The 16,085-nt window shown below is 39.6% G+C and overlaps 1 protein-coding gene across 6 annotated transcripts in view; it reads right to left on the bottom strand.

Annotated features, from left to right (window-relative positions):
• The window catches only part of PDE7A (phosphodiesterase 7A), a 168,307-nt gene that overhangs the window by 84,885 nt on the left and 67,337 nt on the right, over positions 1-16,085 (bottom strand). For all 6 annotated transcript variants that reach the window (XM_033934510.1, XM_033934511.1, XM_033934514.1 and 3 more), the window contains one exon: positions 2,868-3,019. In XM_033934510.1, coding sequence (XP_033790401.1) covers positions 2,868-3,019 — 152 coding nt within the window. The remainder of the gene's footprint in view (positions 1-2,867; positions 3,020-16,085) is intronic.

Below are 16,085 nucleotides of genomic sequence, written 5' to 3'. Positions count from 1 at the left end.
TGTATTTGCGGTTCTGTTAATCCCCTATCACAGTGAATATAGAGGGAGAAGTGTAAATCCTTCCTGCCTGCTTTTGTGCATTCTGGGGTAATTTTCTGCAAGAGATGTGATCTTAGTCTCATAACTAATGTCACAAGGCATTAATCAGGGAGAATCATTTCAGGTATTATTCAAACTCATGCGCTCACTGTCAAGAGTAACATTTGGGTCTAAGAGAAATCTTAACTTATGGGCCCCTCCTACATCTAACTAAGCATCATTCTGCATTGTTTTTACAAGTTATATCAGAAACTATTTTATGGTATCATCTTGCAGTTATGTTAGATGCAAAAAGATTATAGTTATTTTTAATGTAGAAAAAGGATCCCAGTGGGCTTTGTGAAAGTTTTTAATATTCTTACACTTTGCATTGATTTTATTCTGAAAGAATCATTTTTATACATATAAAACATAACAAGGACTATAAAGGTTTTTAATTAAGATCTTGTCTCTTCCTAGCTACCATTTCACTATAAATATTAACACTAAGGGCTCCTGAATTCGATTATTATAAAATTTATTTGGCTTGGTAAAACTCCTAGAATTGCTATAGCATCTTTGCAAAGACCAATTAGGGAGGGCGGGGTAAATTTTCCAAACTTTTATAGGTACCATCAGGCCTATATTTTACGTCAAGGTATGTATTGGGTCCTCCCGGATCTCATTGAGTATACTCCTGATTGGTTATATTTGGAATGGCGACTCATGTTTCCTTTACATCTTTCTCATGTTCTCAGTATCAAGATGCCCAGATTGTACAAAGAAAATAGAATTCTAATGGATACTTGGAAAACATTAAGATTTGTCAGTAATTTAACAGCAATTTCTATTAATAACTCAACGAATCAATCCATATGGCTAAACTCCAAGATTCAAATTGGCGGTTTCAAGATCTGGAAACATTGGATAATTGCAGGAATCAGAACTTTAAATGATGTAATTACTAATGGTAAGCTGCTGGATTTTACACAATTGCAACATAATTTTGGGCTCCACAAATCACAATATTTTCGTTGGTTGCAATTGAAGCAGGCCATTCAGGCAGGGTTCCCTGAATGGAAAAATTTGAATACTCAACCTAGCATAGAATTTTTTATGTTTTCAGGCGGACTTTCTGGGACATCAGGCCACACACTGGTATAAAACTATTAGTGAATTGGTTAAAAAAAAGCCTAAAAATAATCTTAGGGATATTTGGAGCATTGAGATTAAGCATGATATTTCAGCATCTCAATGGCCACAGATTTGGTCTTGGAGAATGAGATGTACAATGTCAGCGTCTATGAAACAAACTTGTTTTTTTTTGTTATATAGAGCTTTTTGGACCCCAGTTAGATTGCAAAAGTTAAATAGTTCTTTGTCTAATAGATGCTGGCATTGTAATATCGATATAGGGACTTTAGATAATCTTTTGTTCTATTGTCCCCATATCTTAGCCTTTTGGAACTCAATCTGGGATCAAGTAAATTTTTTATTGGAAAATCATGTAGCATTAACTTATGATACTGTACTTTTTGGTATGTCTATGAGAAAAAAAGAGTCAGATATCAATGTGTAATAACAAACTTATATTGATTTTGACCGGAGTAGCCATTCAACATATTACTAATAACTGGAAAGACCATAGTAGGCTTAATTTTAAGTTTTGGTGGAATTCAGTTTGTCACATATATAGAATGGAAAGATCAATAGCGGTGCAAAATGGAAATTATAAAAACTTTATTAAAATTTCGGAACCATTAACGTCCTTTTGTCATGATTGATGCCATTTTTCTAATATTTTTCTATTAACTATGTAAGATAAGGGTGGGGTGGGGGGTGGGTTTTTATTATATGAAAAATAAAAATAACTAGAGGGATTTCAGGATGGGAGAGGGAGGGTTATAGTTCCAATTATAAGTTATAATGATAAGATGTACAAGTGTTTAAATCCAATTTATTTCTTGCAATGTTTGTACACTTGATGAAAGTTTTAAAATGAATAAAGAATTAAAAAAAACAAAAAAAACCACTAAGGGCTCCTTTTACTAAGCTGTGATAGCGTTTTTAGCACGCGCTAAACCAGCGCTACGCAGCTAGAACTAACGCCAGCTCAATGCTGGCATTAGCATCTAGCGTGCGGGGCAATTTAGCGTGCGCTAAGTGCGCGCTAAAACTGCTTTCGCAGTTTAGTGAAAGGTGCCCCTTCCGGCTCACAATTGTTTCCCACGTACTCACCTTTATAGGACCCCCAGGGATCCCTGAAAAAGACTTTTTGTCGAAACGCGAACCGTGTTGGGTCCTGTATCCCTAGCGGACTAGGTCCTTTAAGGCTCTTATGTGGATGATTTACTTTTATGTGGATGGAATTATTTTATGAGGATGATTTTAGTGTACCTTTGGAACTTTGATACTTTCAAATAAAGTCCATTTGGGTCCAGCATGTATCGGCAGGAGTGAGCTTTCTGCGCTCGTGCCTGGGTCCGTGCTGCTTCCTGAATGGCTGCTGTCAGTTCTCTCAGGAAATGGCATGGGACCAGGCAGAAGCATGGAAAGCTCGCTCCTGCTGATACACGCTGGACCACCAGAATATAAGGGGGATTTAAAAAGGTACAAGGGGGGGAGGTGGTTTAAAAAGGTATTTTAAAAAGGTGGGGGTAAAACTTTGTATCTTCGCTGCATAAGACTCACTGACATTTCCACCCACTTTTGGGTGGCAATAAAGTGCGTCTTATGGAGCAAAAAATACAGTACTTTAAGTTTCTTGGGGCAACACTCCTAAAATTTCTTAAGCTTATACAGTATAATTTTGAAATGGAGCATAACACAAGAGAAAGCATTTTGCAAACCTTGGCTTGACCGTTATAATCATCATCCAAAATGTATAGGGAATTCTGAGCAGCAATGCCTCGGAAGAAAAGAGAAGATCTCATGTAGCGCTGGAAGCTTAGTAACCTTCTTATGTTTCTCGCAGATAATGGAACATCAGTTTCTGACTGTGCTGGAAAACAAAATGAGGAAAGCAAATCTCAGCTACCTCAGCTCTATGAAAATATATTGGAAACATGAGGCATTTTATAAAATAAAGCCTTTTGTCTTTGCTGAAAATGAATTTATGATTAAATTTGACACATCTTCATTATAGAAATACTTAATGTAACAAATGCCTGACCATCAAACTATTAAATTTGGCTTTGTCTATATAAAACAGGTATTATGCATTTCTGCACACTACAATCAGCATTATATCTTGAGGGCTTGAGTGAGGTTTTAGTTTTAGGAATGTTTTATGACAAGAAAAAAAATTAATTAAAAAAATGTTTTAGTCATTATGCCAGAAGGATGAGAAAGCTATCTGAAAACATCTGTTCAGCAGAGCAAAAAAAGTAATAAATGTGTCTACTACATGTGTCACACACAGGACAATAAATGCCTGCTTAGAAACTTTTTCTGATTTCTTTGTTCAGAGAGCTATTCTGTCCCAATGCCATCAGATATTACTTGCTTATATCTAAATTATTTTGCTTATCAGAAAATCCTGTTTATCAGGGTCAGTGTTCAAATTAGAGAGTTGCACGGGGACAAAAATCCCACCCATCTCTACCAGAATTCTGCCCATCCTTGCCTGTTCCCGCAGAATCTCATCCGTTCCCCCCCTTCATAAAAATGACCTGTCCCCATAAAAAGCAGCAATTACTTCTGACAGTTTTGAGCTTTACAGAAAATTCTAAACAAAGTCAGACATCTGCCGAACAGGCATAACACCAATACTGTACCCCTTCTCCCTTCATCTCCTCAGTTAGGTGGAGGTTGGCATATCAACAAAATGCTATCCCAAAGAAGTAGATTTAAGGCAGAATTTAATGAACAGAAAGAAGATGCTCAGTGCAGCAATTTTCTCCCCTTCCACTCTTTTTTTTTTTTTTAAGTTACATATTTAATGTTGGAACCTGCTGGGCTGAAGCAGTTTAATGCAAGTTAGTCTGGCTCCGGAGCTGCACAGTTATGCTGCTCAGTCTCTTCCGCGTTCCTCTGCAAAGCCACAGTGAGTGGTGGCAGGCTTGAGCCAATGAAATTCTTGAGGGGAGGTTTCACGCCAAGGCTCACTACTGAGAGAGCTCTGCACATTCTCCAATCTGGGAGAAAGAGCAGGAGCACTTCTTTCTACAAGGCGCAGGACCGTATCGGGGCATGGTGCAGGGGTATTTGGCCAGGCAGGAGAGAATAGGCATCCCTCCTACCATTTTCACTGCCATGGGGGGGGGGGGGTTGCATTGCCAGTTCATGGGGGGAGGGGGTCAGTGGGGAGGCGATCAGCATGGGGGGCATTTTTCTTTTTTATGGGGCAGATTGTGTGTGTGTAACACATACATATCTGTGCCATTAAAAAGAAAGAAGCCTTAACAGCAGTGACAGGAGGCTGCTTCCCCTGTCACTGCTATTGGGGCTCTGCATATGCTAAATAATCTGAAGCTAAAGTAAATGTCAGATCCTTGCCTGGTTTAGGTAAAACCACTACATTGGCACTATACGTAGAGGGAGGCATAGAGCCTCGGAGCATAATATTTGTTAAGGAGCTCTTTTTCAAAGCATTTAGACCAAGGGTGTCCAACCTTTTGGCTTCCCTGAGCCTCACTGGCCGAAATAAAATGTTTCTGGGGCCGCACAAATGCTGCAACAAGACAGAGGAGGGAGCCAGTAAGATGGTAAACACCCGGGGGCAGCAGAGGAAAACACTACATCGCCATCGACCGAGGCCGCACAAAATACTTCACTGCTGCAGGTTGGCCACCCCTGATTTAGACTTAGAAAGTTCTGTGGAACTTTGTAAGTCAAAGTGATTTGAAAATGCGCCTCTAGCCCCCTCTTTTACAAAAGTGTAGAGCGGTTTTTAATGCTGGGAGCAGCAGTAGTAACAGCTCCGACACTCATAGAATTCCTATGAGCATTGCAGCTGTTACTTCCATGGCTGGCGCTAAAAACCCTTTTTGTAAAAGGGGAATAAACGTCTTAGCTAAAGGTCCACTACATCAGTTACCAAAATTTTATATTTACAAGGGAGCCCATCTGTTCTAGGAGACTTGCCTTTAGGGAACATAGCCTTACTGGATCAGACCAATGGTCCATCAAGCCCATTAGCCTGTTCTCACGGTGGCCAATCCAGGTCCCTGGCCAAAACCCAAGGAGTATCAACATTCCGTGCTACTGATCCAGGGCAAGCAGTGGCTTCTCTTATGTCTTTCTCAATAACAGACTATGGACTTTTCTTCCAGGAAATTGTCCAAACCTTTCCGAAAACCAGCTATGCTATCCACTTTTAACATAACTTCTGGCAACGAGTCCCAGAGCTTAACTATTCTCCAAGTGAAAAAAAGTTTCCTCCTACTGGTTTTAAAACTATTTCCCTTTAGCTTCATCAAGTGTCCCCTAGTCTTTTGTACACGTTCTATTCCATTCAGGATTTTGTAGACTTCAATCATATCTCCCCTCAGCCATCTCTTTTCCAAGTTGAAGAGACCTAACCTTTTTAGACTTTCCTCATACGAGAGGAGTTCCATCTCCTTTATCATCTTGGTCACTCTTCTCTGAACCTTTTCTAGTGCTGTTATAGCTTTCTTGAGATAAGAAGACCAGAATTGAATGCAATACTCCAGATGAGGTCATACCATGGAGCGATTCAGAGGCATTATAACATTCTTAGTCTTGTTATCCATCCCTTTTTTTTTATTTATCAAATTTCAAATTTACAATTCAAGTATCCACTTGTACAGAAAGTTGAAGAAAGCAAACAACTAAAGCACAACTAACGCACTGTTATTTCAAACACAAATTATATAAGGAAAATGGAACACTTAGCTTAACTTCAACTCAAGTCCTCAAATTAGATCCAAGATTAAATTAGCGAGTATGAACAGAATGATATAAAACATTATGATTTATCTTTAATCTTATCTATTGTTTTGCCTTTTGTCTTTGTTTTGTTCTATTTCTATCATTTAAATTTCTCCAGAATTCTACTGTTCAACGGCTCCCCCTTCTGCTTCTATTCCTTTCTCTCCTCTCTTCTACCTTCCAAAGTATTTAGATCAATGCTGTCTTGTTAAAATGTTTATTTTATTTTTATTTTTCCTCTAACTCTACTTTTCACTTCTCTATTACCCTCCAGGTACTTTAGTTAGATTGTGAGCCTTCGGGACAGTAAGGGAATTTTTCAAGTACCTTTCTTATTTCTAATCTTAATGTATATTTTCTGTAAACCGCTTAGAACCTAACGGATGTAGCGGTATATAAGAAATAAATTACATTACATTACATTACATAAGGAAAATAAGTTCCCTAGATTGAGAGAGGATGTCCCTTAATATTCAAACTGCACTCAAACTTTTCCTTCATCCATTCGAGCTCCAGCCAAGAAGGTTGTCTGCTGGAGAGGTTCAAAGAAAACATATTTTTTCATACGATAATGTATTATGCATTTGCATGGATGACAAAGAAAAAATGTCCTTCCAAGGGAGATAACCCCTGGCTTTAACATAAGAAATTCACGTCTCCTCTTCTGTGTGTCCCGTGCCAAATCTGGAAACATTAATATTTTACAGCCATGAAAATCTTTCTGTTTGTTCTTAAAGAAGAGCCGAAGCAACCAGTTTTCATCTGGTGCAAGGGCTACTGTGATAAGTAATGTAGCCGCCATTGCGGCTTCTCGATCAGAAAGTTCCAGCATTGCTGATACATTGAGTGGTTTATTGTCATCCTGCCCAGCGAAAAGGACGACCGATCTTCGGGCACCGGCATGTCCTGTGGGTTGGTGCCGGTGCCGGGTGCCAGATGGGGGGTAAGTGATGTGTTCGGGTGGGTGATGGGTACGGGGAGGATGTTGGATCGCGGCGTGGGGGGGGGGGATTCCAGATCACGGGGGGATGGCAGATCACGTGGTGAGGGGCCTTCGTGAGTGGGGGGGAGCGATGCCGGTTCTCGGGGGGGGGGGGAGTAGAGCAGTGCCACTGGCCTCGAGGGGGGGGGGGGAACGAATCAAGCGAGTTTCCCTTACTTTCTATGGGGAAACTCGCTTTGATATACGAGCAATTTGGTTTACGAGCATGCTTCTAGAACAAATTATGCTCGTAAACCAAGGTACCAGTGTATATTAAAAGTAAAACCATTTAACAATATTATTAAATAAACTGAAATGAAAAAAATCATAGTCTTATTATATTTATATAATAATTAAGATCTAAATAGAAAAGAATATCATACTTTAAAAATAAAATTATGAAAGTTGTTATCTCTGAAAGTTAATTAGTCAAACTTTCCGCTTATGTATGAATAATCAATTATAATAAATAAAGTATATCAATAAGAATTTATTGAATCTTACTTGATCAAAAAAAGTGTTTTCAATAATCTAATATAATAAAGCCCTAAGAGTGCATGTGCACTCCCACCTGCGTGCTCCCGTTTTCCGTGCGCTGTAGGGACCCGCAGGTAGGAATGCGCATGTGTGCGGCGGTGCGGAGCCTGTTGGCTGCGACGGCTTTTGCTGTCTGAAGGATGTGAACTGGCCAGGGCGACGTCAGCGGGGCCGGAACGGACTTTAATTCCTGCCTCCCAGGCTTCTCCTCCTGCTCCGTCTGGGCCCGCGTAAAAAATCCAAAATCCCCAGAGCTCGCTTCGGGTCCGGCAACGGCTGCGGGTCCTGAAACCTTCAGAGTCAAGCAGTGTCTGCAGCACTCTACACACGCTGCTTCGGGGCCTTCTACTGCCCTGATTTGCTGGGCAGTAGATGGCCCCGAAGCAGCAGTGTGTAGAGTGCTGCAGACGCTGCTAGAATCGGAAGGTTTGTTGAGACTGCGAGAAGGGAAGGGGGGCAGGGCGGTAAGGGACTAAGGGAGCCGTCCAGACCGCGGGAAGGGAAAGGGGGGATAGGGGAAACGCTGCTGCTGCACAGGGAAGTGGTGTGGGAGGAGGGAAATGGTGGGGGAGGGAATGCTGCTGCACAGGGAAGTGGTGAGAGAGAAATGCTGCTGCATAGGAGGCAGGGAGAGAGACAGATAGAAAGAAAAGAAGAAAGACACAGGGGCAGGGAGAGACACAGAAAGACAGACAGACAAAGGGGGCCAGGGAGAGAGACAGAAATAAAGACACACAGTATATTCTAGCACCAGTTAATGTAACGGGCTAAAATACTAGTCCTATATAAGTCAACAACCTCAAATTTTAACTTAATATCCCTTAAGTAATGACTATTATTATCTTAAAATCTTACAAAAGTGTAATATACCATTTTTGTCAAGTCAAATAAATAAACCTTACACTCTGAATTTAATTACTTGGACACATTTTAACTTCTATTATCTCTTAAAATATTAATTGAACCCTTGAGATAATCAATTTCCCCATTTCCTATTAAAAAAGATCTTAATATATTTCCTTTATACCTATCTTCAAACTAATTTATAAAAAGTTTATTAAACATCTGAGATCAAAATCATTAAGTGTAAACCAATTGGTTAAAAATTTAAATAATAATAGTAATACTAATATATTGATTAAATTGACTCTTTAAACTTACTATATATGTATCTCATATATCTTTGCATCTTATATATTTATATATAGTTAAATGCCCTCATTTTCAAGCTTGAATATTATAATATATTAAAAATCCCAGTGTTATTTAACATTTGCTATCAATTTATAAAAATAGGAATTTCCTATGCAGCATAACCAATTAATCAATTGAAAATTATTACTTATATTAAGATAATCTTTATAAGAAATGAAGAACCCTAACCATTGCCATCTATTTTCCCTTAAGCATTGTATATGATTTGAATTTCCTTTTTAAATGCATAAAACTCAATAAAAATGATATTAGATAATATAACACCGCTGCCTTTCTTGATATTCCATGCTCTCACCAACTTCTATTTTGTGTCTCTCTGAGTTCTCCGATTTCATTCCTATTCTACTGTGTGTTAAAGATGTCATTCATTCCTGTGTGTTAAAGATGAGCAGACATCAGTTTCAGTAGAAGATAACTCCATCCTCATCTTCACTGCGATAAAGCATCAACGATGAAAAGCAGAGGGGAGATCAAAACACTGCAAAGACCTGTGAAATTGTTTTCCATTCAGGAAGATTTGAACAAGTTGCTGAAATGATGATATCTAGCATAAATTCAAACCAAGCTTATTTCCAGATTTACATGTCGTAATCTTGAGAGTTTACTTCTGTCAGAAAAGTAGGCAAGTCGGAAAAAAACGTAACTTCCTTGACAGTGATTCTAACTCCACCTCCGTACCAATCACGCATCAGTTTACAGTTAGTGCAAATCCAATTGGTACAGAACTGACTTAGTTCTGTTTTAATTATATTAACTTGTCTTATGAATGTTTATATCTGTTTTAATAATCCGATGCCTTTCTTGAATATAAACTTTAAAGCCCAGTTTATATAGATAAGGAAATGCTCAGTCCATCAGAATATTATGTGACTATAGATTATTTGTTCTCCTTTCTCATAATGTCAATATAAGTTTGTTGCCGGATGTATAAAATAAGGCGGAAGCAAATAGAACCATCCAATCAGCTTACCGCGCATGAAAGATCCATGTTTCATTCTAGTATTCTAATGTTCAGCTGTTAAACTGTAAAACATTTAACCCTTTCATATCTAGATGACAATGTTTAAAAGATACTCCATCTCCAATTCCAAAAAAGACCAATCTGCAATTCTCAATGTCTGATGGTCCCGAGTCTTTATTTTTCAATCCAGTATTAACAAAACTTTCCAAATGAGAGAAAGACAAACATTCCAGCTTATCACGACTTCATGTTTGATTTAAATATATGCTTCTCATTCCATTGGTGTACCTTGTTGTGCGATATAGTCTTTTAACTTGATTGGATCATCAAAATGCATAGTTTTATTTAAATAAGTTACTCGCACGACAGCTGGAAAAAAAGACCGTACTGAGCCCCCCCAACTGTTTCAATTGGGGCCGCAGTTGGAGAAATAGTTTCCTAGTGTCTGCAGTTCTTTTTGCGAAATCCGGGACCATTAAAATCTTCACATCTTTATAATTTAAGTTATTATTCTGTTTTGCAAACTGAAGGATCTCTAATGTTAGTTGAAATCGTAAGACAGAAAAGATCAACGGCCTGGGACCAGTGAATCCGTTATTTCGTTTTATTGGAATTCTGTGTGCTCTTTCCACTTCAAATGGAAATTTTGAAGACAACGGCACCAGTTTTGGCATAAGCATTTCAATAAAGGCTACAGCATTTTTACCCTCTGAGCCCCAAAAGATGTATATTTTGCCTATGTGCCCTATTTTCCAAATTTTCAATTTGCGCTGCTACACTCTGTTGCATTTTATGATTTTTTTGGACATATTGTAACTGCTGCTTCTGCTTTTTCCAATCTATTTCCTACGTTGTCCATCCTAATAGTAATTGTATCCATTTTGTGAGACAAATTGGCTACTTCTTCAATCACTGTACCGAGTTTATCAGCGTTACCCTGCAGTAATTGTCTGATATTTTTTAACTCCTCCCATATATCGATTTTATCTGACGAATCCTCGGGTAACGGTATCCTGGATGGAGTTGGTGGATTCTGCTTACTTCTTTTTGATTTTCCACCCGAAAACGCCATTTAAATGTTAATCTGCTTAGAAGTAGCCTTATCAAATTTTTAAAAAATTATTTCTTCTAAAGAAATTTTACATTCACACGCAAAAAAAATCAATAAAAAGTGACCTGGGGAGTCGGAGCTATTCAATTAAGCATCCATCAGCCAGCGCTCTCAAGCCACGCCCCCCCATTGATACTTACCCTTAGCAAAAAAGAAAAAAACCATCACAAAGTTTTGCTTTCCCCACTATCTATCCTCATCTCAAATGATCAGCTAGGTACCAGTAAAACAATAGGGCAGAGACACCAAAAATGATGACAACGCTTTCTCATCAGTCAACATATAAAAATTAGTTAATATTCTTCCGCTGATGACCATGAATTTTTCACTTAACCTCCCCTCCCCCCTTTTATAAAACGACAGAAGCGTTTTTTAGTGCAGGCCAGCGCCCTGAATGCTTTGTGCTGCTCCCGAAGCTCTTAGGAACTCTGAGTGTCGAGAGAAGCGCAGAGCATTCAGCGTGCCGGCCTACGCTAAAAACCGCTTCCGCAGTTTTGTAAAAGGGGAGGGGGTTAATGGTGCTTACACATCATACAAAAGAGCAGGCAAATTTAGCAATTGATATCTATTAAGCAGAGACATTCTTGCTGTGAAACTGAATTATCAGGACTTTTTACTACACTACTTTAAAATCATAGTTAAGAACATAAGAACATAAGCAATGCCTCCGCTGGGTCAGACCTGAGGTCCATCGTGCCCAGCAGTCCGCTCACGCGGCAGCCCAACAGGTCCAGGACCTGTGCAGTAATCCTCTATCTATACCCCTCTATCCCTCTATGAATAATATAAAAGCTGCATCCTGGACAAAGCTGAACTCAAAACAAGAATATCCATTTAAAGGCTGTCTTTCATCAAAGTAATTAGTTTTCCATTTTCCTAAACTTTAAAAGCTTAAAAGCATAATACACAAATTCACCCATATCTTTCTTCAAGGATGCTATGGCACAGAGAAGCTAGGTGTCAAAGAAACAGAAATTCAGGAACTGACACTTTTCAAAAAATTCTTTATACACATTCCAAACAGAACACTTGGGACTGACAGTGCATTCTAGAACAGTGTTTCCCAACCCTATCCTGGAGGACCACCAGCCAGTCAGGTTTTCAGGATGGCCCTAATGAATATGAATGGAGCAGATTTGCATGCCTTTCACCTCCATTATATGCAAATCTCTCTCATGCATATTCATTAGTGTTATCCCAAAAACCAGACTGGCTGGTGGTCCTCCAGGACAGAGTTGGGAACCACTTTTCAAGAATACTTCTGTTGCATACTGCTTCATGCACCTGATCTGGTTTATAAAATATTGACTATATTTCTGAACAAAAGGATGGGCAAGGCCAGAGTCTCAAACTGTGGATTTTGACCCCAATTGGAATTTAAAAAACTAAAGATATTTTGCGACACGACCCGAGCAGGCCTTCTAAAAAGACATCTTTGGTCTATGCTTCCAAGGGAGGGGGCACAAATGTTCTGTGGCCACACAAATGTTGTCATAGCCACAGAAAGATGTTACACACTGGGTTAGGATTTTGCTCATGAACAGGGAGGTCAAAGAATCCTCAGGATTTCACATGCACTTACCAGTTCACCATTCACCATCACTCATCTTGCTTCTTGTGCTTTTCATCCTCATCTCATATTTGTTATTCACCTGATAGGTTTTTCTCCATAACATGTGACTTTAGTTATCCCCAATTATTACAATTTTCTTCCCAATTATTATAATTTTCTTCATACAAGTGATCTTTATTTTGTACTAAGGACAAGTGAAAATTCTTTCTGGTTATTAATCTCTTGATCTGAACACCTGCTCATTCAAAAACCCTATAGTCTATAAGACTTCAAGTTATATGAAATTCCAATATTTGGCTCTGTTTTCAGAAACTTGTCTAATACATCCAGGAAAAGATTAACCTCAGAAAAAAATTTGGCTGCACCTTGATTTTACAATAACAACCGCCATAAATGAGTCAGACCAAAGGTCCATCAGGCCAGTAGATTCCTTAGTCCTTCAGTATTACTTTTTATCCCAGGACAAGCAGGCAATAGATCATACCGAGTAGCCAGCGAAGGGAATTACTCTAAACCATGGAAAAACCCCTCAGGGGTTCCCCAAGGCTCCCCACTATCACCCACACTATTCAACATCTACATCTCATCCTTAGGCCATCTATTAAAAAAGTTAAGCTTAAACCATTATATATATGCAGATTATATATCCATCCTAATCCCCTTAAATAACATAACAAACGAAACAATAGATAACCTTACTCACATAATGACCGAAATTGAAAAATGGACAACCAACTTCAAATTGAAACTAAACACAGAAAAGACAAAAGTCTTCTTGGCAAGGACAAAATTACCAGAACATCATTACACTTAAACGGCCACGATTACCAAATCTCTAAAACCATAAAAATACTGGGTTTCACACTGGACACACACCTAACCATGGCAGATCACACGAACTTAGTGATGAAGAAATGCTTTCGTACACTCTGGAAACTAAGGACCATTAAAAAATACTTTGACGCTACGTCCTTTAGACTACTGGTGCAGTCTCTGATCCTATCAACACTGGACTACTGCAACATTGTTTACCTAGGTATAAAAAAAACAAAACAAAAAAAAAACAGTACAAAAATTAAGAATAGTGCAAAACAAAGCAGTTCGTTTGATCTTCGGTTTGAGGAAAAACGACCACATCAGCCCCCTACTACAAAAAGTTGCACTGGTCGCCAATGGAGGCGCGTATTCTGTTCAAATTTGCCTGTATTTGTTTCAAGCAGGTCTGGGGTCTAGCGCCTTCCTACCTGCTACCACACTTCATATTACACAACCCCACACGACCAACCAGAAACCGAAACATCTTTACGTACCCAAAGATCACAGGCTGCAAATACAAATCCTTTTTGGACAGGACTTTCATGTTCCAAACAGGCAGACAGCAATCCTGGATGGATAACTACATAAATAGAGCTAGTCTGACCTAAGGCGTATTCCGAAAATCAATTAAAACCTTTCTGTTTGACAAATTCATCTCCTAAACAGAAGCCTCTCCACTCTTAATGATATTTTCCCCCTCTCTCTACCTCGATGTAATTTGCTGTCCTCAACCTATTTCTTATGTAACCCTCACTTCTTGCTTTCTGTAATTCGACGATTGTCCAGCCTTCTTCGAATGTGAACCACCTAGAAGTCTTTCGACTATGGCGGTATAGAAGAATAAAGTTATTATTATTATATTATTATTATTACATATTGGTGATGTCATCCATGGAGCTCAGATGCAGAGAGCCTCGCAAGCAGACTTGTTTGGAGAACTTTTAGAAAGTTCGGGACTGCTGCCCTGCGCATGCGCGAGTGCCTTCCCGTCTGATGGAGCCGAGAAGCTCTCGTTTCAAAGCTCTGCGCGAGAGTTAGTTCTAAACTCGTGCCTTTTCTCACCGTGGCTCATGCATTTTATTTACAGGGTTGCTGTGCTATATTCACATTTTATTATTATTTTTTTTTAAGTTTTGTTTATTTTTTCGATCGTGTCATAGCGGGGCTTATTCCGTGGCCTCAGCCTGCGGGTTTCGATTTTGCCGCAGCCGTGTTTCATTCCATGTCACAGCCAGTCACAGGGTTCAAGAAGTGTAGCCGGTGTCAACGCGCAATCTCCATCACTGACCCACACAAGTGGTGTGTGCAGTGTTTAGGACCTGATCATTGTCTGGAGTTGTGCAATCGCTGTGCTACACTTAAAAATCGAGCCCTTAAACGTCATCGTGTCCAGATTGAAAAAATATTCGGAGGCACGGATCAGCCTTTACCCCGATTACGGCCCCAGTTTCCAAGAGAACCATCTCCAACTGGTTGTTGGCTTGCATCTATTTCTGCTATGCTCAGGCTGGACTGCATCTAAAGGGTCGAGTCACAGCCCATAAAGTTAGAGCCATGGTGGCATCTGTAACTTTCCTTAGATCTACTCCTATTGAGCAAATCTGATTTTTTTTTTTCAACCTTTGTTGTTTGGTTTCTGCTTTCCTCATCATCTCGTCATTCTATTCCTTCCATTCACTGTATGCTTTCTCTCTGCCTCTTCCATATGGCATCTGAGAACGTAGAAAAGAGCTCCTGAGATGATGTTGGTATTGGTCAGTTGAAGATGATGAAGTTTGATGTTGTAGATCTTGACTTACGTCGAGGTGAAAGAGAATTAGTACCATGAGATGTCGAGGTTCTTTTAGATTTACTAGAAGAGCGAGGATCAGTACCTTGGGACCTCAGTGCTCTTCAAGATGGAGATTTACTAGGAGAGCCAGGTTCAGTACCCTGGGACCTCGATGCACCATGCTCAGGTTGGGCCGTTACTAAGGGAGTCGATGTAAGCACCGGTGCCACATGTGCTTTAAACAGTACAGCTAGCCCAACGTTGGAAAAACTCCTTAAGTTGGTCTTGGAAATATTGCATCGGAACCATTGCCTCAACAGCCAATACCATTGGTGCTGAGGTGTGAGTGACCTCGATGAGGAAGCTTGCCTTAAAGGAGACATAGCCTGCACTGATGGAGATCAATGGTGGAGTCAATGCTGGCATGCATCGAGGGACTCGATGCTGAAGATACCTGCAATGCTGGGTGAGATGAGGATGGCTTCTTAGCAGGTTTACCTGATGCAGAAACAAAGTCCGACATCGAGGGGCACATTGAAGCTGGTACCATTGGTATCGCAGGCACCGATTTGTCCTCGGAGGCCATGGCCGCTCCAAAAAGCTTCTCTTGCTGGATTCGTCGCGCCTTAAGAGAGCTATTTTCAATGTAAGACAGCAGGTAAAAGAGTCCATTTGATGCTCCAGCTCGAGATACTGAATGCACCAGTTGTGTGAATCAGTAGGCGATATGGGCCATTGGCAATGAGGACATTTCTTGAATCCACTAGAAGGCCTCGACAAGAAAGGAAAAATCTCAGTGGCAAGGTCAAAAAGCGCAATGGTTGCAATGCTGAGACTTAAAAACGCAAGTTCAAAGACCAAAAGCTAAATGGGCAGAAGGCCCAACTGAGGAAAGTTTGAATGTCGATAATTCGATGAAAAAAAAATGAAAGAAAAGTAAAATAAAACACTAGTAGAAATAATAAAGAATTCTCCAATTAATAATAGATCCCTGTATTTTATATTTTGGATTATTCCATATGGTAGCCCAAGATGTATCACTATTATCCACTTTATTTATTTATTTAATTTGATTTCTGTTCCATTCTCCCGGGGGCTCAGAACAGGTTACAATTGACATTCATAAAAAATTACAGGACAAAGGGCTAGATTCACTAAAGGATAGTGAATCAATTGCTGTTGGCCGATTCCTGGCCGATTTTAAAACAG

Source organism: Geotrypetes seraphini, chromosome 2 (assembly GCF_902459505.1).
Source record: "Geotrypetes seraphini chromosome 2, aGeoSer1.1, whole genome shotgun sequence".
NCBI lineage: Eukaryota > Metazoa > Chordata > Amphibia > Gymnophiona > Dermophiidae > Geotrypetes > Geotrypetes seraphini.
Note: the sequence above shows the minus strand (reverse complement) of the source record. Positions and strands in the feature narration are given on the sequence as shown.